Source organism: Pogoniulus pusillus, chromosome 35 (assembly GCF_015220805.1).
Source record: "Pogoniulus pusillus isolate bPogPus1 chromosome 35, bPogPus1.pri, whole genome shotgun sequence".
Taxonomy (NCBI): Eukaryota; Metazoa; Chordata; class Aves; order Piciformes; family Lybiidae; genus Pogoniulus; species Pogoniulus pusillus.
The window spans coordinates 4,543,733-4,566,839 of record NC_087298.1 but is presented as its reverse complement, the minus strand read 5'-3'; the positions used below and the strand labels follow the sequence as shown (position 1 = coordinate 4,566,839).

Here is a 23,107-nt window from a genome sequence, read left to right as displayed (position 1 = left end):
CTGAAGTGTTTGCGAAATCTCCCAGACAAGCCTCACTGGCAGTGCAGAGGCCCCGCTGCAGACGGAGGCGCTGTGGGTGAGCGCAGCGTGGCGAGATAAGCGTGGCAGGCTGTGCGCAGTGTCGCAGCCACCCGAGACCCCCATGGCTCCAGTGCCAGCCAGCATTCTGTTCCCTGAGCAGGCTCTTGTGGGACAAAAACGTGTCTTGTAAAGGTCTCCTCAGTGGTTTTCGGCATTTAAGTCAGCAGGGCTGTTCAGAGATAACGGAACAAGTCCCCTTTTCACTCTGGGGCTGGTATGCAGGTTCATACCTAGGGCACTGCTCCAGAGGGACTGGGAGAAGTGGAGATGGGGCTTGCAGGAAACCTTCTCTCCATGCAAACAGAGAGGTTTAAAGGCTTGAATTTTTTGTTAACTGCCTCGCCATAACCTGGGCTTTAAATAGAATCACAAAGTCATTTTGGTCAGAAGAGATCTCTAAGATCATCAAGTCCAACCCTTAACACAGTACTGTCAGGTTGTCCTTAAACCATGTCCCTCAACATCATACCTACATGGCTTTTAAATCCCTTGAGGGATGGGGACTCCACCACTGCCCTGGGCAGACTGTTCCAGGGATTGGCAGCCTTTTTGGGGACAAAATTGTTCCTTATGTCCAACCTAAACCTTGAAGCCGTTTCCTCTTGTCCTATTCCTTGGGAGAACAGACTGACTCCCACCTGGCTCCAACCTCCTTTCAGGGAGTTGTAGAGAGCAATGAGGTCTCTCTTCAGCCTCCTTTTCTCCAGGCCAAACAATCCCAGTTCCCTTGGCTGCTCCTCACAAGGTTTGTGCTCTTTCCCCAGCTGAAGCCAGCAGACATGGTATAACAAGACATAGCTCAGCTGAACCCAACAGATGCTCCTCTCTCTTCACTGGCTATAAATTGGGAGCAGCCTCACCAGAACTGGTGGAAGCAGGATGGCCCAAAGCCAGGAGGGATCCCCGGGAAAGCCCTGCCTGCACCGATCCCCGCATCCCCGCCTGCCTGCTGAGCGGAGCGAGGGAGCCCGTTTGCCAAACCGCATGGAGCTCAGTTGCTCAGCAATCAGCTGCACTTCCTACCCTCGTGCTACTGATTGTGCAAACATGAATGTAATTACTCTAAATAATCACCAAAGATTTAATAGGAGCCAGACCACCCAGAGGCCAAATAGCTGGCGGTGGAGCAGGGAAGGTTTGTTGGCTGGTTTTTGTAACACTTGCTAATGAAGTGAGGTCGGATAGCAAAGCAAACACCCTCCACCAGCACGTCCCCTGGGAACGCTGTATGTTGTGGGAAGCCCCACGTCCCTTGAAGCCAACAGCGTTCTCTCAAGGATAGGCAACATGTGTTACTACCATCACTGCTTTTAATTTATTGCCGCCTGGAAAGCCTCCCTGGATGGTGATGAAACCAAGCTCTGAGCCCCAAAACAAGCTCCCATCCCAACCAACCATGACAGAAAACTCTCCTCACATGGCAAATGGCAAGCCACTGAGGCTGTGACCAACAGCTCGCGGGTAAGCGAGTTCACCCACGCGCCCGGGCGAGCCAGCGTGCTTGGAGCACGCAGCAGCGCTCCACCGCTTCCAGAGGCACGAAGCAACACTTTGCACTGCACCCTTCCTTCCCCCATGCTTGCCCACTATTCTTTGTATCCTACCAGGTAATTGTGGAGCTGACAAACACACCCAGCCATGGACATTCATGCTGTTGGAAGCAGGAATGTCAATTCTTCTGGACAAGCAGGATTTCCTCAGCTGGAGTGGTCACTTCGGCTGCTGATCGCACAAACTGCCAGCCAGCAGTGTGCCCAGGTGGCCAAGAGAGCCAATGGCATCTTGGCCTGAGTGGTGTGGCCAGTAGGACGAGGGAGGTTATTCTTCCCCTGTACTCAATACTGGACAGGACACACCTAGAGTGCTGTGTCCAGTTCTGGGATCCTCAATTCAAGAGCGATGTTGAGGTGCTGGAAGGTGTCCAGAGAAGGGCAACAAGGCTGGTGAAGGGCCTGGAACACAAACCCTATGAGGAGAGGCTGAGGGAGATGGGGTTGTTTAGCTTGGAGAGGAGGAGGCTCAGGGGTGACCTTATTGCTGTCTACAACTACCTGAAGGGAGGCTGTAGCCAGGTGGGGATTGGTCTCTTCTCCCAGACAACCAGCAACAGAACAAGGGGACACAGTCTCAAGCTGTGCTGGGGGAAGTATAGGCTGGATGTTAGGAGGGAGTTGTTGTCAGAGAGAGTGATTGGCATTGGAATGGGCTGCCCAGGGAGGTGCTGGAGTCACCATCCCTGGAGGTGTTCAAGAAAGGACTGGATGAGGCACTTAGTGCCATGGTCTAGTTGACTGGATAGGGCTGGGTGCTAGGTTGGACTGGATGAGCTTGGAGGTCTCTTCCAACCTGCTTGATTCTATGATTCTATGATTCTATTCTACCAACACAGCAGGACCTGTGATTCTCCAAGACAGGTCTGTGTTGCAGAGCTGGGGGAAGGCACTTATTGCTCCAAAATACCAAGAGGTTGTTATTGCTGTCATCCTAGGTGGAGGAGTGCAGCAGACTCCCTTTTCTGAGGAGACAGGGAGAGCCTTTGGAAATCCCTGCTGGAGTCAGCAGCAGCCCCTCAGTTCAAAGCTCCTTCCTTCAGGCCTTGAATTTTCGGTCATAAAGTCTCTGAAGAGGTTTTGATAAGTTGCCTATCTTTTAGATAAGCAAAGCTTTAGATGAATCCCACACAGAGTCCTCTATCTACTCCAAGTCCTCATTTGTTTTCCGCCAAGGCGCTTGCTGGTTTTCCTCTCCAAGGTGTCGGGCAGAAATGTCAAGAGGCTGGAGGGGAGGGATAATTCTTTTTTGCTTTCTTAAGTGCTGTGGGGCAAGGTGGTTGAGGGAAAACCTGAGTGATAACTGACTGAGACGAGTTTTTCTCATGGGAGCTGCAGGTTTACCCCTTTGAGGACAAGAAGGAAAAGCAGAGAGGAAAGACAGAGGAATGTTCACTTTGCAAATGATCTTGGTTGGGGGAAATTTAAACCAGCAAATTCTCTGTATTGAAATCTGCAGGGACCAGAGTGCAGGATCTTCAACTAAGCAAAACTGTGATCCGAGTCTGGAACAAAGTACAACAGCAGAGCCTAAAGAGAGGCATCACTGATTTCTGTGAGGCTTTTCTAGACAGTTTTGCCCAGGGAAAACTTGCAAAAGGGAAGGGGAAGAGAAAAAAAAAAATCGAAGGAGAACAATAGCCAGAGAGATTTCCTGAAACAAACAGCCACAGCCTCTCTCCCTGCAGTGCCACACACCCCAGGAGCTCCTTGCAGGTGGCTGCCAGCCCAGAGACAGAGAGTTATGCCCAGCTTATTTATTTTCCTCACTTTAGCAGCCTCACGTATTTAATGTTTTGAAAAATAGTATATTCTTTTATCTGTGCAGGATACAAAGCAAGAAGCAGCTTCCCAGAGCAGCCAGGCAGAAGGGAGCTGGCAACCTGTGCTGGGTCAGGAGGGTAGGAAGATTAAAAGGAGATGGGATTTTGCTTTGTCCTTCACGGAAGACTTTATCCCCTCCAGACACACAACAGAAGCTTTCCCTCCCTTGGAGATTGGCCGGCAATGGCCTTCCTGTCTCTTAAAGCTGCTCCTGGGTCATGCGTGGGGCAAGCTGAGAAACGCAGTCCCATCCTCTGCCCCAACTACAAACTCCGCCACCAGCCCCTGCTCCCCACACAGCCCATCTCCCGTGGGCTGCTCCATCAGGCCCCAGAGGAGGTGTGTCCCTACTTCCTCGGGTGGCATCAACCCTGTGCCAGCCCTGGCTTCTTGCCCGCTGCGAGGGGACATTGAGCAATTAGCGCACAACAAATAATTAAGCTGATGAATGTCTCTTGTGCCCCTTTCCACTGACTGCAGTTGCCTCAAATTTATGCCCAGAATATGACTGCATTTACTCGTTGCTGTTCGCAGCATTCAAAAGAGGTCTTTAATGATTTCTTTTAAGCTCTCCAGCCTGATTGTGAGCAGTGCAGGGTGAATACTCATTATTCCCTATCTAAGCAGCAGCACTGATTAGGCGGCGGTCGGTCAGATAAGTCACACCGCTCTGTTCCCCTCTCGCTGCAGAAAGGCACAAGGTCATTTGCTGCTAATGCTCAAACGCAAAAGGGACAAAAAAACATGGCCTGAGCAAAGGCTGTGTGGAAGTCTCTGGTGTGTTCTCAGGGCGACAAAACCAGAGGTGTGCAAAATCTCACACTGAACGAGAGGGCTCAGAACTAAAGTGAAAACGGGCTGAATCCTTTTGCTTTCGCGCAGCCCGGCTCACAGCACTGCGCGCAGCTCAAAGTGCCTCTGGGAGGGCAGTGGGACTGCAGTGAAACTCAAGTCTTGACAGTTTGTGGACATTAAAGATCTGAAGCTGGCTCTTACTTGACTGTTAACTCCTGAATCTTCACATGATGCAATGTTAATCTTCAGCCCTCTCCCAAAATAACGTGCGGAGTTGCTATGTTCTGTTAAATGTGAACCATGTGTCACCTCGACAATGGTTGCAACGGTGAGAAGATGATAAATCTAAAGCTTGTAAAATGCCCTGTGACGTTTTGGGGAGAAAAACAGGTGTTGCATAAATGTTAGACATTTATGGGTAAACTTGCAGGGGGCTTTAAAAGACTGACACATCTGCCATATAGTATGTAACCCTGAAATAAATGGGCAAACCAGGCTCTTTCAAGTGTCTCGCTCTTTCTGCAACCGTATGAAAATACATCCTCATCTGGTATTGGAATTAACAGAGCTGGACTCACCCTTCCCTATGTCTCCTCCAGGTTTTTGGCTTTTACACCCAACGTGTATTTTAAAACTGTGCCTTTTTAAGTAGGTGGCAAACTGTGCTGGAAGGATTTGGTATGCGGAGTATTTTTATTCAGCTCCCTTTTCTCTCACCTTTCATTGTTTTTCCCTTTGGAATATCTCCTGTAACGCTCCACTCATAAACCTCTTCAAAGGAAGGGCTGTATTTGAACAGCCTGGCCTGAAATCTGGTCTCAGTCAAAGGCCTCCGACGGGAAAATGGCTCGCAGAGCTGAGACTCGTGGCCCCACGGCTGCCGCCGCAGGTGTCAGCGGCCGCCTTGCAGGCAGAGCGGTGCTGCCGGCCACCTCTTTGGCTCTGACACTGAGGCCCCACTGGTGGGTTATTGTTCCCCTCTTTACCCTATAAATGTAATAAACTGGGACTTAGCATCTTGCTTTTGACATGGAAGGTCCAAGAAAAGGCGGTGCGCTTTTTTCACTTCTCCTGAGGTCCTCGTTCGGCTTCTGAGATGTTTGGGAAAGAGGAAAAGATTTGGGAAGCTGACTGCATGCTGGGGAAGCAATGGCTCTGTGGCTCAGCCTTCAAACCAGGACCTCTAGGGTGGGTGTTTCACAAAGCTCCAGCTCCAAGTACAGTCCACAGAAGCTGACTTTTCTCTGACAAGCTACAAAACATCCACAGGGGAAATGCTTCCAGCGTGTGACCTGCTGCCTGCCCCTTGACCATCTTCCCTTTGCAGCGGGTGGCGTTAGCACAGAAACCAGTAATCAGCTGGGCTGCAAAGTGCTTTCACCCTCTTGGGTGGTCACTTCATTTCTGGGTGGCAGCAAAGCAGCAGATATTGTGAGCGTGACTTGCCTGGCTGGTAGCTGCTCACAGCTCGGTGCAGATCCCACTCTGTCTCAACTCCCTGCCCAGCAATAAATTCTGCTCCCAAATCTTAATCTTATCCCTCAATTCAGCAATCACATCACTTGTATTTCAGTCCTGTCCCCACTCCAGCAACATGTTGTGCTTTAGCTCCTGGGGCTGGTTTGGGTCTGTCTCCTCCCAGCCACTTCACTTCCACTCCTCTGGCACTTCTTGGGATATTTCATCCTCTGCTTTCAAGCCTGGAGGCAGCAAGATAAAGTTTCCCAGGCAGGCTGTTGGAGGAGGAGAAGACCTATGCCATGCTGAGCGACCAGGCACTTCCAGCTCTGTCCTCCCAGCTGGTGGGCCTGTGAGGCCAGCGAGCAAGCTGTGCTTGCCCTTGGGCTGCTCCTCCCAAGGAGGTGGAAAATCAGCCAGAGATAGGAATCTGTTCTTGGAGACGACACTGAAGACAAGCTGCTGCCTGTCACACTGCTCTTCTCTGCAGTGGTTGTTTCAGCAGGGAGCTCTGTATAGGCTCTCCATGCCCTACTCCACCCTTGGGCAGCAGAGAACTCACCTGCCCATGCTTTCCTCCCAGCATGTGGCTCACAGGGCCAGTTGCAAAAGAAGCACAGCAATAGAAGGGAGAATGTGTCAAAACCCCCCACATTTAGGAAATCTACCTCTTCCCCAGTGCAGAAATGAACTTCTTCCACTTGCCAAGACATGTCCACTTCCCTTCCCCAGTGTTCCCAGCTGGGCCAGAGACAGCCAGCAGTACTGTACTGATAAGAGATCTTTGGCTCAACCAAGTAAAAGAAGGCTCCAGCCAAAGCTGTCTTAGAAAGGACTGCTCCCTGCAGAGAGATCTTCAGTACATACACCGCAGTAGTGGGGACCTCCCTCAAGTGGGTGATCTGAATGATGTCATATGCTGAGGCCAAGCTCCCTCAAGTTTTGTCATTTACTAAAATACATCAAATCCTCAGCATTGCTGGATTTGCATTCTGAGCTACACTCGAAGATAAGGTAAAGATCTCACATTCCTTTCTTTGGGAAACAAATTCAACAGCCATCGTAGTTAGAAACATGCAAAAGGTTGTGCTGCTTCAAACCACAAGCTCCACCACTCCACTGTCACTGTGGCCAGAAATGGCTGTTAAAGAATCAGAGTCAAAAGAGGATGTTTGGAGGAGTCTTTCCCCAGGCTGAGGCAGGCAGTGGTTTAGATACTCCTGAGCCAGCCACTGCATCCAGCTCAGTGTGTTTAACAGCCTCTGATGGAGCTAACTTCCACCAATGTTTTTGTTCTTAATAATTCTCTGTAGCAACACCTCCTGTGATCCTTCAAATACACATTGTGCAAATAAGCACTTCCTCACTTTGCATCCTGCTTCCAGATAATTACCATTTCATCCTCTCACTGCAGTGTGATAAGAAACAGTGGATACCATTTTCCCAAGCATCCTCTCTGCATTAAATGGTTTATAAATCTCTGCCACTAATTCTGCCTGTTGTCTCTTCTGCAAGATTTGCAGGTCCTGTCCTATGTAGTCTCTGCACCTCCACTCATCCCTGCTCCATACCCTTCTCTATCCCACTCTGTCCCTGTGGAGATGGGATGGTCAGCAGTGAGCCGTGTGCCTGTGGGTACACACAGACTCAATACAGACCTATGATGATGCTTTTGCTGTGCTCTCTGGTCTTTTCCTAATAACTTCTAACCTCTAATTTCCCTTTTAAGCATGAGGGTGGACATCAGAATGGGCAAATAGACCCTTCTCAGATTTCTGGGTGAAGGTTTCCTGAGCAGTAGGTACAGCTTTGCTGATGAATACGCCCCAGAGTTTTAGAAGGAGCCAGCCAGCCTCTGCCTATAGATCAGCTGGAGTGTATTTACAGTAAGAATCAAGGAAAACCTTGGACTAGTTTATTTAAGAGCCTGCTTTTCTCAGGTCTAAGGTGGGTTATGATGGGGAGTGCCCAGGCATATCTGGAGAAAACTTCCAAATGAACCACAACAACCTGGCGCCTGCAATGCACTGGTGTCTTCAGTCCTTCTGAGACCTTGGATCTCCCCCTGTTCTGGCAAAAAGACAACTGTCCCAGGCACAAAGCAGCACTCTCCAAGGAATTCCCAGTGAAAAGAGGAAGGAGCATCCCTACCTTTTTGGTCTTGACTGTTGAGGCACAGCAGTCCCCACCATCATAGTTGCAGAAGGCCCGGTTGTTGATGGAGTCACAGTAGTTGTCCCCCATGAAAGGCTGAAAAAGGAACAGCAGAGAAGGGCTGAGAACATGGACGTGGATAAAAGCTCTAACAATATGTCAGAAAGAAAACATGAAGCCATGAAGGAGCCATATAATTTGTGACACTGGCAACTGCCCTGAAAATCAAGAGCTAATTATTCTCCTCTCCCTTTAAGACAGGCAGAGGGGGAAAAAAAGGACACTAGATGGACGGGAAATGAGCCCTTGTTGGTTTTTCACATCCCACATAAGATGATGCTTCAGGAATACTAATTTGCCTAGGCCCAGAGACAGCATCAAGACATCTAAACTGTGGCACTTGTTGATAATTTTAAGCTAACCTTCCCAAACTATGTGGGCTGAGAAGCAGGTTATGTATAGCAGCAAAACTGGCTTGCTTTTAATAGCTGCACTTCCCACCACACATCTTCTAGCTGAAGAATCACAGAATGGTCTGGGTTGGAAATGACCTTAAAGATCATCTAGTTCCAAACCCCCTGCCATGGGCAGGGACACCTCCTGCTAGACTACCTTGCTTAAGGCTCTGCCCAGATTGGCTTTGAATGCTTCCAGGATTGGACCCTCCACCACTTCTTTGGGAAACCTATTCCAGTGCCTCATTAGCCTCATGGGGAAGAATTTCCTCCTAATGCCTGATCTAAAGCTTTTTCCAGTTTGAAGCCATTGCTCCTTGTCCTGTCACTACAAGCCTTTGTAAAAAGTCCCTCTTCAGCTCTCCTGTACCCCCTCTTCAAACACTTGAAGATCTACCCACAGCCTTCTCTTCTGCAGGCTGAACAGCCCAAACTCTCATTCTGTCTTTAGAGAAGAGGTGCTCCAGCTGATCTTTGTGGCCTCTTCCAGACTCACTCTAACAGTTCCATGTCCTTCTTGTGCTGGGAGCTTGACAGCTGGACACTCTTCTAGGGGGCATCTCATAACAGCAATGAAGAGGTGGAGAATCCCCTCCTCTACCTGCTGAGCACACTTCTTTTGATGCAGCCCAGGATATAGTTGGCAGCAAGTGTCAGCACAACGAGGGCACAAAAGACATGACAAAGAGAGATGGAAGTGGCCTGAGCTGAGCACAGGCACCATGTGCTCACGTTCTCCAACCAGACAAGTGACCTTGGCCATGACATCTCACTTCCCCCTGCTCCACAGCTCAGAACTGGGATAATGGCAATTATCCAGAAGGACACTGTGGACAGCTACTGAGTGAAATTCATCAATCACCTTGAGAAAGAAACTGTGGTCACTAGTCTGTGCAGTGTGATCACTAGAATGTGCTCCACACCATCTGAATCATAATCACACCTCTGAGGGGAGTGCATGGAGGACAGCTTTCATGCCAACCTGGTCATATTCAAAACTTTGACCTCTGCTCAAGCTCCTAGGATGTTTTGCAGGCTTCTCCATGCTTCCCCTGTACTGCCTGGCCATGCCTGCTTGTCAAGAGAGGCTTGACTTTAATTTTCCATACCTATGTCTGTACCCTACATCTATGAACAGTGGAAAATCGGTCAAAGAAGCCTGTGGAAGAACTTGCCCTTGACTGTCACAGAGTAGGCAAGGCAGTCTTTTGGAGGAGAAGAATGAGGCAAAGGGCATCTCTTCTGATTGGGTACCAAAATCCTTCTTTCAGGCCTGGCTGTGGAAAATGAGGTCTCTATAGGTCTTCACGTGTATCCTGCATTTTTGGAGGTCCATCCAGGCAGGCCAGACAACCTTGTTTTAGTACTGAAACACCCAAAGTGAGCTGCGGAGAAGTGCGGGGCTACCTCCTCAGCCTGTGTTCCTGCCACTAGGGAGCGACAAGAAATCACCTTGCCGCAGCACTCGGGGCTCTCACCGCTGCCGAGAGCACAGTAGTGCCCCACTCGCAGCCTCCAGGTCAGGGAACCCTCCCGAATGCTAAGGACAGGGATAAACCAGGGACTGGATCAGCCTAATGGCCCCATGTCATTGACCTCCTACTGCCTTACTAGTCCCTGTTTCCACAGTCGTGAAAAGCACCTTGGTGAAGGTGGCATTTCCCCTGGGATCCTCATGCCAAAGAACAAGCTCTGGCCCGTCTGTGGATCCTGGAAGCATCATGCTCTAAAAATGATGCTAGAGGCCATTATCAATTGTCTGGGCAAAGCCTTCTGAGATGATAGATTGTGATGTGGTGCACTGACATGATGGAAAGAAGAAAGTTCCTACGGATGCGGAGGGGTCTGGCAATTAGCAATGACAGACGGGAAGATGATGCTGAGAAAAAGCACATCTGTCATAATGGCTTCTGGTAAACTATTACATCATTGCAAAGTCTGCCTGAGTACCAACTATCCTTAAACAGCAGGAGAGTGGCTAGCCAGTGGTGTATCAGCACCTGAGTGGCATTTCTCAACGGCCAGGGGATGTGATTTTAGCTCTCCGCGGAGAATAGCGGCGCCCAGCCAGCCTGCATGAATGCAGCGCGGGAGATGGCTTCTGACAGGCACAGCACTGACAGCAGAATGCTTTTCATTTAGGGAACAACTAGACAGAAACTATTACATTGTTGGGGAGTTATTACCCTCTTGGGCCCGACATTTGTATGCAAAGGAAACCTGTCTTTCACTTCAAGACAAATCACACGCCGCACAGCTATGTGGTCTAGAGCTTCGTGTCAGATTGAGGAATTCTGTGCCATGTTCTGCCACTCCAGGCAAATAACTTCAATGAGCTTGTAAAATTGGGTTACTGGGTGCTGAGAGCACAGTCAATGCTGCAGAAAGTCAGGAGGTGTGGGGTCAAGACAGCTTTCCCGCTGTCTGTTCCTGTAAACAAAGCAGCATCTATTCCTCTGCCTGTGAGCTGCCCCACTTCTAACACAGGCATGAAGCTTCTCAGCCTTACAGAGGTTCCACAAGGACCAAGATGACATGGGTGAGAAACTTCAGGGGCAAGTATGATGGAAACCACAAGAGCACCATGACCTAGAGAGAGGTGCTTCAGTGCTGCTTAACCATGGGAAGCAGCTTAAGAGTTCTCAGACTTTTCAAAGGCTGTTGCCAGCAGAAACAACATCCTTCAAAATAATTGCTTTCTCCAGATAACACAGGAGCCTGTAAGAAAGCATCACAGCTCAAATGTAACTTCATTTTTCCAGTTCTTTTTTCTGGTTCAGATGCACAGTAAAGGGATATGTGCTTTGCTCACTGTCCAGCTGGGCTGCCTGCCCACTGCTACCGTTTCTGCCTTTGGCCTTCCTAAAGTTCATCTGAACACACCAAAGCCCAAAGCCTAGCTGGCCTTGGAAAGAAGTGGTCCTCTAACAATATATCAAAATCAAGGAAAAACAGATTAAGGTTTTTGCAGCTTCCCAGAATTTGATGGTCTACCAATGTTGTTGAGCTACCTGATTGTTTAACCCCTGTGAGAATCACCCAGCCATCGGCTCTAGAAAGCCACCAATCCCACCACTGAGTGTCAGAATTGATGCAGGTGATCCCAGTCTGTTTGGCAGGACAAGAAATTCCTAGATTCTGGGGAAATTTGATGGTCTACCAATGTTGTTGAGCTACCTGATTGTTTAACCCCTGTGAGAGTCACCCAGCCATCGGCTCTAGAAAGCCACCAATCCCACCACTGAGTGTCAGAACTGATGCAGGTGGTCCCAGTCTGTTTGGCAGGACATTAAGGGCAAAAGCCTGTTTGCCCCACTTGAACAACAGCATTTAGAGCCCAGGTGGCTGCAGTGAGTGCTACCACAGCATTTAGGAGGGCAAGCACAGACCACCTAAGCTCACGCCAAAGCTCACCTCGCAGCCTTTGACACAATGGATCAGAGAAGGGTGAGGGTACCACTTGAGTCCTGCCGTGCAGACAACGCTCTGGAGGGAAGAAGAAGAAGAAGAAAAAAAGACCAACAGGTTAAGACAAAGAAATCAGTGTACAGAAAGTCAGTGTGCTGGCTCCTATAGCTCTCCTGTACTTAACCAATGAAGTTCAGTTACTAACACCTCTTGTGTTCTCAGGGCCTGGCTGTCCTCCAGGTATTTACAAGAAGTGTTGGACTTCACACTTGCAATAACAGAACATTTGAGATTAAAATAATATTTAAGGTTCTCCTTAAATGTCATGTCCAATATTTCACTCATGGTGGGGGAACGTGGCAGGGAAAGGCAAAGGCGCAGGTTCCCTATCTTGCTCTGGAGTAGAATTAATTCTAGGCATTAATTGAGGAGTTTATTCAGTGATGCTAAACATTGGTCTCTTTTGCTACCCATTATATCTGAGGTTCTTGAAGATGCTAAAGGTGCATTTCAGATACATTTTTGCATCATCCTTTAGATATGAAATGGAAGTGCCTCCCACTACATGCCTTCAGAATCACAGTATCACAGTACCATCAGGGTTGGAAGAGACCTCACAGATCATCAAGCCCAACCCTTTACCACAGAGCTCAAGGCTAGACCATGGCACCAAGTGCCACGTCCAATCCTGCCTTGAACAGCTCCAGGGACGGTGACTCCACCACCTCCCTGGGCAGCCCATTCCAGTGTCCAATGACTCTCTCAGTGCAGAACTTTCTCCTCACCTCAAGCCTAAATTTCCCCTGGCACAGCCTGAGGCTGTGTCCTCTAATAACCCCTAGGAAGGACACCACCACCTGCTGCATTATGTGAGCCTTATAATTTCTGTATTTATCAGGAAGCCTGAAGTGCCTGGCTTGGGGTGACAGCCTACTGAGTGATCACACACCACTGTGCCTAGCTTGGGGTGACAGCCTACTGAGTGATCACACACCACTGGCAGGGTGTGGCAAGTGCAGCCACTTTCTTTGCCTGTACACACAGAAACTTAGATTTTTAGTGTGGATGAGAAGTTTGCCCCCTCAGTGGGGACGCTGGCTCAGGACCATGGAGGGCTAGGAGCCAGGACTCCCACCCATTTGCCAGGACATCAGGTACAATGCTCACTTCAGATTATTGTCCACGGATGGAGCACTACGATGTTCATTTGGGCAAGATGCTCATTTGGGCAAGGTGAACACAGAGGCACTCACCCAAGGACTGGGGTTGGATGGAGGCCTGGGGAAGGAAGGGATTAGCATTGGGGAAGACCAGGGGAAGCCCTGTGTGTTTGGGGGCTGACTGCATCCATCTGCAAGGGAAGCTCAGCGCGTTTCTGCAGCTTCTGTCACCCGAGGCTTACCTGCTGCTCTAGCAAAGGGACTTTTATACCATCTGGCTGGGGCTGTTTATCTTTCCGATGCTCTCGGATTTTCCACCATTAGTCAAGCCCTGCTTGCCCCACCTGCCTCGCCACAGGGCCCGTCTGTGTGAGCCCAGCGGCGGCCGGGCGCGGCGGGAGGACCTTGTTTATCCCCCGGGAGGGAGGCTGCAAGGTGCGGGGGCCCTGCCGTGTCAGATCTTCCCCCAGAGCGCTCTTGACGGACAGCTGGAGATTTCCAGGCTGTTGCCTCACACAAACGGTGAGAGATTTTCTTTCCCCCTCCCCTCTCTTCTGTTTACTGCACTTCAGAGGGAAAAGAAAGGAAACTTTTCTGGGTTTCAAAATAAGCAAGGCCAGGCAAGAGGCGAGGAGTGGGAGAGCAGAGGGGAAGCGGTTCAAGAGTGTTTGAGCTCAAGAATCACACCGAAGTAGAGAAACAGGAGCTTGCCTCCCGTATCCAAGGCCAGCCAGCCAATCTGCAGCAGTGCACTTCCAAAGAGCATCTCACATTCCCCTGGGTGAGAAGCATCAATATTTACAAAACCTCTGGATATGTGTGAATGTGTGTGAGCATGTGGAGCTAACAAAAGGAGCCCAAGAGCCCTGAAGCAGGCTCTTAGGAAAGGGTGTTTACAACTGAGAGTTAATCCCTTGTAGAAGATGCACTGCTCACTTTCCCAGCCTCCCCAGTATTAAATCCTCAGCACCTTCCCTTAGAGGAATGGATGGTAGGTGAAACCTTGGATGGGACAGAGTTCTCCTTGGAGCTCTCACTCAAGGTCATCCTCAGACCCAAGGGCTGCACAGCCTAGGGCTGGACATCCTCCAGACAGAGGGAGTGTAGCCCCAGGCAGCTCTTCATAGCATAGGAAAGCCACTTCACCTGGTGCTACATTAATCAGCAGACCAGTAGGACATTCCAACTGTGCTTGAATGGTACCTGCCAATAGTTTAGCTCCAGGTACTTCACCTTCTCCTTGGATGCTACTTTTCTAGCAGAGACAATTGGAGCTATTCCACGTAATTCAATCCTGCTAACACTCCCAGAGCTGGAAGCAGAGTATGCTCAAGGCATGCCCCTCAGCCATGGTCCTGGTTCTTCTTGCTGTTTTTCCAGGCCCTGAATCCCCACTACCCAGCCCCAGCCTGTTCATCCCCTCAGGCTGCTGCTGTGCTGTGTGCAGTGCAGTGGGAGAGGAGAGGGTGTGTGGGCACAGGCAAAGGCTGGGTTGGAAAATTGAGGAATTTGGGATGATTTGGGTTGCTGGGCATAGTTCCTGCCACTTGTGATGCAAGCAGGCACATGAGTGCCATAAGGATACAGAGTGCTAGTGTGGTGGGGGTTGGAAGGGACCTCTGAAGACCATCTAGTCTTATACCCCTGTTAAAGCAGGGTCATCCACAGCAGGATCACAATGCCCAGGAAATTTTGGAATCTCTCTAGAGGAAACTCTACAACCTCTTTGGCCTCCGGCAGCCTCACAGCTAAGATTTTCCTTATGTTTAGATAGAACCTCTCAGGTTTTAGTCTTTACCCCTTGTACTGTCACTGGGCACCACTGAGAAGAGTCTGGACTCTCTTGCCCCTGCCCTTTACCTCTTGATTAGCATTGAGAAGATCCTCTCTCAGGCTGCTCTGGTCCAGGCTAAACACCCTCAGCTCTCTCATCCTTTCCTTAACACTGAGATGCTCCAGTCCCCTCAGCATCTTCAAAGCCCTCCATAGCCACTTCCACCCTGTGGCACTGCATGGGGCAGCTGAGATCGATGTATAAGAAGCAAGAAAGGAGGGGTACAGGCAGAACTACTGCATGACATGACCAGGATCCAGCAGCATCATGGTTGGAGTCACAAGACCAACAAAGGATGTCGATGGAAAGACCACATCCACCTCGTGCCAAGCGGTGCACGGGGATAAAGCCCATCTGGCTGCTGTCTCTGTGAGCCCCAGCCCTTGCCGGTGCTGCCACATGCCCCAAGCTGCTGCAGTGACATATGCTCCCCTCCCAGCTCCCCTCCTGCATCGGCTTCTGCAGCACAGCTGCCCTCCCGCGCAGGCCACGCTGCGCAGGCAGGGCTACTGACTTTGGTCCCGTCCTCACCCCAGAAACGCCACATCTGCGGTTCAGTGGCTGTGACTCCATCTGCTGCCAAGCGAGAGGAAGCTGGGATGTGCTCCCACAGTAGGTAACAAAGAGCCAAGAAAGCAAATCAAGCTGTCATTTTCTCCTTGTGAGGGAAGACCCAGTGCCTCCAGTCACGGCGCTTCTCTCCCATGGTGGGACTAACGCAATGATGTCAACTGTTTGTGGGCTTTGGAAGGGATTAGATTTCATAGTATCATAGTATCATAGTATCATCAGGGTTGGAAGAGACCTCACAGATCACCGAGTCCAACCCTCCACCACAGAGCTCAAGGCTCCCCCAAGGGAGGCCAGTGAAGATCTCTCCTCCACCTTAGATGGGTCAAGTGCTCCCCATGGTTAAAGCCCAGGGACTGGCAGCTACTGGTCTCAGCTAACTCCTCAGGCACTAAAGGAACACAACAATTAACCACGGACTTATAATAGGGTGAGGGCATCAACCAGTGTGCTGCCAGGAGGAAGGAGACACAGCACTGGTGAAACATTTTACAACTTCATGGCTCAGTTTCTCTGCCTGGAAGATGAGCCCCACACCCACTGAAAGGGGTAATGGGAAGGAAAGAAGAAAACTGCAAAGATTAATTGAATAGAGGAGTATTTAAGGAGAATTCCCATTGATGACTTATGGACATCCAAAGTTCCAGGGCTTGCAATATGTGTGGGAAAACACATTGCTGGCAGTAGGGCCAGGTGTGCAGAGGGGACACAGCTACTCTCAGCCTCACTGGTAGGCAGATCCAGGCTTGCTGGCCCTTTCCAGGCTATCCCATAGAATCATAGAATGCTTTGGATTGGAACAGACCTTTAAAAGTCATCTAGTCCACCCCCCATGAAAGGACATCCCTAACTAGATCAGGATGCTCAAAGCCCCATCAAGCCTGACCTTGAATGTCTCCAGGGTTGGGGATTCCACCACCTCCCTGGGCAGCCTGTTCCAATGTTCCTCCACCCTCACAGTACAGAACTTCTTTTAAATGTCCAAACTAAACCTACCCTGCTCTAGTTTGAAACCATTTCTCCTTGTCCCAGTGCTACATTTGGCTTGTTCCTGCTCAGCGCAAAGGGAAGGACACCCCCTCAGACAACCTAAGCAATGAGGTGCCTGCTCTGTCTCCCTGCAGTCAGTGGGAAATCGCTGTCAAGCTGTCTTTCTGAGGGATCTCACTTTCTTCTCTCCACTGCCCGCAGGGTCAGCCTTGGCAGCTCTATCTAGAGGTGTCCTCAACAGCTCACTGCCCCTTGCACACACATGGGAAAGGGGAACTGGTGGGAGCAGGGAGAGTTGCTCTGATCACAGACACACACAAGACCCCAGGTGAACTGTTTGGGGCTGCTTTTTCTTTTTTCCTGCTGACAATACTGATCTGGAAGGCACTGCCTGCTCACACTGACCTCATCAAGCCAGTCCAGATCCAACAAAGCAACTCAGTCCTGAAGAACACAGTAATATTTAGTCACTTTTCAACACCAGTTCTCCGTTGTTGTTGTTCTTTTGAGAGGATGTTTAATTTCTAGGGTTGTGGGGTTTGTTTTACTTTTGTTTTGGTTGAGTTTTTTTCTTTCCATTTTCTTTGAACAAAATGTTTAAGAAACACCCCTGGAGATGAAACTCTCTGTTAGGTTCAAACCAGCATGTTGTTTTCTGCCATTTTTTGGGTTCACCAACACTCACAACAACAACAAAGTCGTTTTGATTAGGAGAAAACTTTTTTCCCCCCTTCCTTTTCTTTCCCCAACATGACAGAACTCCCAGAGAACCAAAAAAATCAAGTGCCTCCCTTCTTCCCACTTTGCTTCTGCAACAGCTGCTGCTTCAGCAGCTCCACACAACTACATGCGGTTGGCTTTTGGTTTGGGTGGGATTTTTTTTCCTTGCTGGCTCTCCCTATCTTTTATCTATGCCTGTCCTCTCCAAGGTAGGCTCCAGAGATCTGTCCTGCCTTTATCTGCTTCTCATACTGGGCTCATTTGTACACTACTTGTGCCTGGAATTAAGTAACTAAAAGTGTTTCCTTTGCGTCATCCAAGTACTTTGAGATCCACAAAGCCTCGCCGTGTAAATGCAACCAGCTGCTCCCTTTCCCCGTATGGCACAGCAGCAAGCTGTCACTGACCATAAACAGAGACACGTATTATTAATGATACATAACACATTGCCATGGGGACCTTCCCCTGAGGCATCCCACTCCTGCCTCTCCAGGGCTCTCCCCGTTCCCGCACCGTTGCCCCACGAGGCGCAGCAGCTCCCTGGGGCTGCCATCTCCTTATCTGGAGAGTCGAATAAAGTGGATGTTTTACAGCTACCAAAAGCTTCCCCTCCAGCATGTCTCAGGATCATCCTGCTGGCCTCCTAAAGACTCCCCTGACCTCCCAACACAAGTTTTCAAGTCCAAATTTCACTCTCCAGTTACAAAGTGTTTGTGGGGTCGTACTTGTATCTGCTCACAGCTGAAAGCTCTTGCAAGATCCTCACCATTGGGGCATAAGGGAAAAAAAAAGGTCTTATTTACCACTACACTCGTGGAAACCATGATTTCTCCTGCATCCTTCACTTCCCTCATCTCCCCCTTTACTACCCTGTTTTCCCTGCTGCCTAATGAGCCCTCCAGAGACCTGCAGGTATAAAACTCGTTACAGCTCCCTCTGTGTGCCCACATCAATAAAAGAAGGAGCGCAGCAGAGGACGGGAGGGAAGCTGTCACTTTATCTCACCATGAATTACAAAACCACTTTAAAGCTGAGCACTCAGGAATGGGCCAGTGAGAAACTGTCCCTAGCACAGAGATAGGGGTTTTCTTTATGTCTCATGCCAGAAACTTGGCAAAGCCAAGGCTTAGGCAGTAATATAATCTTGGCAACTGGAGTGAATGGGAAGCTGGGAAGAACACTGTGGGCTGGTCATATTTTCTGGATGTAGATTTCTCACCCCTTCCCAGCATTTATTCTGTTGCTCCGTGTGAAATAGCAAAGTGTAAAGTGGTGGATAATTTTTGGAGCAGCCAAGGCCAGATTGTAAGAATCCCAAACCCTGGGTATGCATTTAGGCACGTAGAGAATCAAATAGACTGTCAAAGCTGTTCAGGACATGCTGGGGCTGTGTTGGCTGCTTATTCTCCTCCTAAACGGAGTTCAAGTGTGTAAAACAGACTCCAGCAAAGCCAGAGCCAAGTATGTAAAAGGCAGCAGTGCTTACACCAGCAGCAGCCTGCACCCTGGTGACATGCAGTGTGCCAGCATCTTCCAACATAGAATCATACAATAGTTTCAGTTGGAAAAGATGTCTAAGATCATTGAGTCCAATCCTCAACCTAACACAACCATGGCCATTAAACCATGTCCTGAAGTGCACTTGAGCAGGTCCAGATCAGCATCTACACCTGCAGAAACACTGCACAAGCACAAGGACCTGGTGATATATGTTTTGTTACTCCTAGGCAGGAGGGCACATCTGTGCAGCTATCTAAGCATGAGGGGGTTCAGAAAGAGTGTGTCTCCCACTGGTATTCAAGTGTTTCCCATTGGCACCCAAGTGCCTCCTACTGGTATCCAAGAGTTTCCCACTAGTATCCAAAAACAAGCATGAAACACAGCAGCTATGTGCTGCAAGTGACACGTGTGCAGGGGTGAGGCCACGTGCAAGTCACTGTACATGGGTGGACACATCTCCTTCAGGGCTGGAGGACACCCAGGACAGAGTGCTATGAGTGGTTAATGCTGCCTGTGTGTTTGCAGCAGGCAGGAGGAGGAAATGGTGACCTCTGGAAGGGGCTGTGCTGAGCTGGCATCTCTCACATGCGGGCAAAGGGCCGGGGGGAGGACTCAGCCAGCTCTGCTGGCTCGGGAAATGAAATACCTTCTGTATCAGCTTCTTTTGTCATCCAAAGGCAGCACACAAAAACCCAGCCCTGCCACCCAAAGAATGTAAAACACTGAACGGGAGGAAGAAAATAAAACCTGGCCGGTGCCCTTTCCCTCACCATCCATCACATCTTCCTAAGTAACTAATCACATTTCCAGATCAGACCCACTTAGGTGCAGGGTGGATATGAACACATTCAACTGAGGCTTTTACCTTGAACTGACTTTCACTGGGAAATCACAGAGGGAAAGCCACTTGGAGAGAAAGTCACCATGTTACCAGAACATGCAAAGACACCACAACAATCAGGAATTCTCTTCTAAGGGGCAGAACTCCTCATGTATCCCCTCACTGAACAACCCACAGGTAACACTGCTCACTCACTGCACACAAGGACCCAGGGGATACAGCCAGTGAACTCATCAGGCTCTGACCTTCACTCTCTGAGGGTTCATCCAGTGCTGGATGTCTTGCACAGTCTCGTTGATGCGCAGGAGGATGGGCTCGTGACTGTGATCCAGACATGAGGTGGTACACTCCGTGCCTGCACAAAACACAGAGAGGATAAAGCAAGCAGCTTCTGACCCTTTCAGCATCCTTCCAGCTGAAGGACAGGATTAGGGCTCGTTTTTCCTAAATTGCAATTAGCAGTCAAGCATAACTATCACATATCTTCTAGGCACACTTGAACTGCTGAGTACAACCCTGCATCTCAGCAGGAGATGGTGGGGGTGGCAGATATTCCAGGGCCTTTTTGTACCAGCTGCATTTCTAGGTATTTCTCTGGCTATTAACTCCAAGAAGGGGGTCAGGTTTTGTGCTTTCAGATCACCGAGGAAATGTGAAGGTTTTTCCATTCCAGCCCTTCTTTCAAGCAACAGGACTGATTAAGCAGAGGCTGTCGATCTCCTCTTACCTCTGACATGACCAAAACCTACCGTTTGATCTGTCACATTTACAGACCTTCAATAATAATCTTTTGGAGGGTGACCAAGACTAATGATATTGCAGACAAGCTATCACCTAAGTCCCACAGCCGACACCAAGTACGCAGAGAGGTAATGATGGCTTTGTTCACACATAAACCTGTTTTTCCTCTGATTAACTGTCATGCCCAGTGGGAATCCTGTCCTTGCTTTATTAAAACATGCTGCGCTACTCTGCAGCAATATCCCAGAGCCCTGTAGTGACACAACTGTAAGCCCCAGTGTGTTGGACCATTACCATTCCCCCCCTGGAAAATCACTCTTGAATGGCACAGCTGCTGCAAGCATGTCATTAGGATTTCTGCACTCCAGTCAGCACTGGGGGAGGAATTAATCTCTGCACTGGTTTGGAGAGCTGAACCTTTGGCTCAACACACACCTCAGCCTGGAAGGGCAGATTAGGTGTCTGAGGAATTACCAAAGGTGTGTGGGATTCATAGTGACCATGGCTGGATGCTATTATTTTTCCCACCTGCTTCTGCCTTCCCACATCTTCCCACATGGAGGAGTCAGCAGGAGCAAAGCAGACCTGGGCTGTTAAGCCAGCAAGACAAGGAGAGCTTGGGGTTCATTATGCTTTCCCACTACACATGGCAGTGGCTCCACGGATCTGTTGGGTGAGGCACATTGACACCAGCCCCACTATGAGTGAGTGGCAGGAGAGCTCCTTCTCAGAAGGACACTGACCAGGCTTCCAAAAACAAAGAAGAAAACCCCAACAACCTGATCCTGAAAGGTGGTGCTGGGCGAGCCTAACAAAGTGTGTGGTATGTCTCCATCTGCTGAGGATAAGAGCCAACGGCTGCTGTGCCCTCACCAACATCTTCCTCTCTCTCTGGCAAAAGCCACATTCTCATGGAGGACCTGGCCCATGAGTTCCTCACCTCCATGATGGCTGTGTGGACCCATCCCAGAATCGAGCCCATCAGACCTTACATCTGAGATCAGCCCCTGCTGACAGCCATCCTGGAAGGGCTGGGAGAGGACCGCAGGCTGGCAACCGCCCACTGCATGGACAGCTGCAGCCCCTCCAGCTTCCAGCATTGAGATGCTCCCCTCCAAACTAGGAACTGGTATTCCTCTCCTCACTAAGCCTTGGTTGGGCCAGGAGGTAACCTCTTCTCAAGGGTAAAACTCCTCGCCACGTTAAGAGTCGCCGCAGCCCGCTGGCCGCTCGCTCTCCCGCGCTCCGCCACGCTGCTCACGCTTAGGGGAAGGAGCGGGTGGGAATTGTTTTGATATATGATCTGTAATTGGCATCATTACAGAGTGGTGATCTCATCCAGGTCGTGTTCTCCTCCCCGGGGAGGGAACACAAGGAGGCTCGTGGTCCCTCGCATGGCTGCGATATAATGAGGGAGCTGCGCAAGGAGGAAATTTCTCCAAGTTCAAAGGGACGGGCAACGGGGGGGGGGGGAGGCTGGCAGGGGCTGGGAGTGGGGCTGCAGGAAGGGGCCTCACAGGTCTGTGTGGGCTGTAGCCTCCTGCTGCACCACTTTCAGCAGGGAGATCTCAAAAACAGAGGTTGAAAACACTGTATAGAGTGTACAACTCAGTGTGGAATCTGTCCCCCTGTCTGCCTGGGTGACACAAAGTAAAGCTGAGCACAGGCAGTCATCATCCATTGCAGAGTGACCAAGCAGCCCAGAAAGAAGAGGAAAAGCAGACTCCTACAACAGCTCCCAAACATCTGTCACACCAAGAGGGATGCTCAGCTGGTTTTATATTCCTTCTGGAGAGACCTGAATTACCCTGGTGCTGTTCTTCCCTATCAGCTTCCTGCCTTTTGGCTTCTAAAAGTGTGTGTTTGTGTGTGTGACATGACCAAAGTGTGAGAGCAAACGCAGGTACAACTTCTCCCTGTATTTGGAGGTCTGGATGTGCCTCTGGTGTAGTCTGCTGTGCTGGCTGCCCATTCCAACCAGCTGGCCAAGAAGAGACACGATGAAACTGGAAGTGCAGTGAGGAACAGGCAGTCAGAGCATGCTAGATGATGCCTCTCAAAGCTTCACCTTTCCTAAAAGCAGTTCTCTGAAAAGCCTTCTGCATCAGCCTCACTCAGGCAAACAGGCCTATAGGAGAAGGTGACTTCAAGGACTGCAGGCATCTTCCCTCCTCCCTCTCACTCCTATCCTTTTCCTCATCTCCTGTCCACTGCTCCCCATTCCCACCCAAGCTGCACCCCCACGGCAGAAGCCCAGGCTGATGCCCACACACCTATTCCATAGCCTCCGGCGCACTGCAGCTTCAGGTGACTGTTGAGCTGTGTGGGCAGTGTGCACTGACCCTGCATCTCCCGGCAGAGGTGAAAGGAGCCACTCCAGGTGCCATCCTTCCTGCAGTGAATCACATTGCTGCCACGGCCCTGGGAATGAGAGCAGGAGATAAGGACGATGGTCACCAAAAACACCAGCAAGGACAGGCTGGGAAGTGAGAAGTGGGCAGATCTGAGCTGCGACTAAAAGTTCCTCTGGAGCCAGAAGAGTCCCCAGCTGGGACTGCCAGCCCTGGTTGGGACTACCAGCCCTGGCTGGGACTGCCAGTCCTGCTTGGGACTGCCAGCCCTGGCTGGGACTGCTGCTGCTGAGGAGCAAAGAGCAGTTTTCCTCTAAAGAGTAATAAAACAAAAGGCAATCTGCGTTGCACACAAACACACAGGTGCCTCTTCTGTGCAAGACAATGGTTTTCTGAGGCCCTTGGAAGGTCTCTACCTCAAAAGAGAACCCCTCCAGCAGCAATAAAGGTGCTGTCAGCCCATTTGCCTTCTTTGCTGTTGCGGAGAGGTTCGTGTTGCGTGCAGACAACCTTTTCCCTCTTCCCGTTCTCTAACTAGTTGCATCATCTTTGCCTCAAAAAAGAAAGAATCCCCAATGGCTGTCTGAAGGAGGAAGGAAAACAGGACACGAGCAGGGATGCTTAGCAGGGCAGAACGTGCTCTGTGGAGCTTGGCTGCCCTGAGTGACAGCAAGC

At 50.1% G+C, this 23,107-nt stretch overlaps 1 protein-coding gene across 1 annotated transcript in view; it reads right to left on the bottom strand.

The window, feature by feature from the left end:
- Positions 1-23,107, bottom strand: part of PAPPA (pappalysin 1) — a 223,080-nt gene that overhangs the window by 7,093 nt on the left and 192,880 nt on the right. Inside the window, exons 18-21 of the mRNA XM_064171661.1 lie at positions 22,355-22,502; positions 19,586-19,695; positions 11,732-11,803; positions 7,860-7,958 (exon numbers count right to left, since the gene is read on the bottom strand). Of these exons, the coding sequence (XP_064027731.1) occupies positions 7,860-7,958; positions 11,732-11,803; positions 19,586-19,695; positions 22,355-22,502 (429 nt within the window). The remainder of the gene's footprint in view (positions 1-7,859; positions 7,959-11,731; positions 11,804-19,585; positions 19,696-22,354; positions 22,503-23,107) is intronic.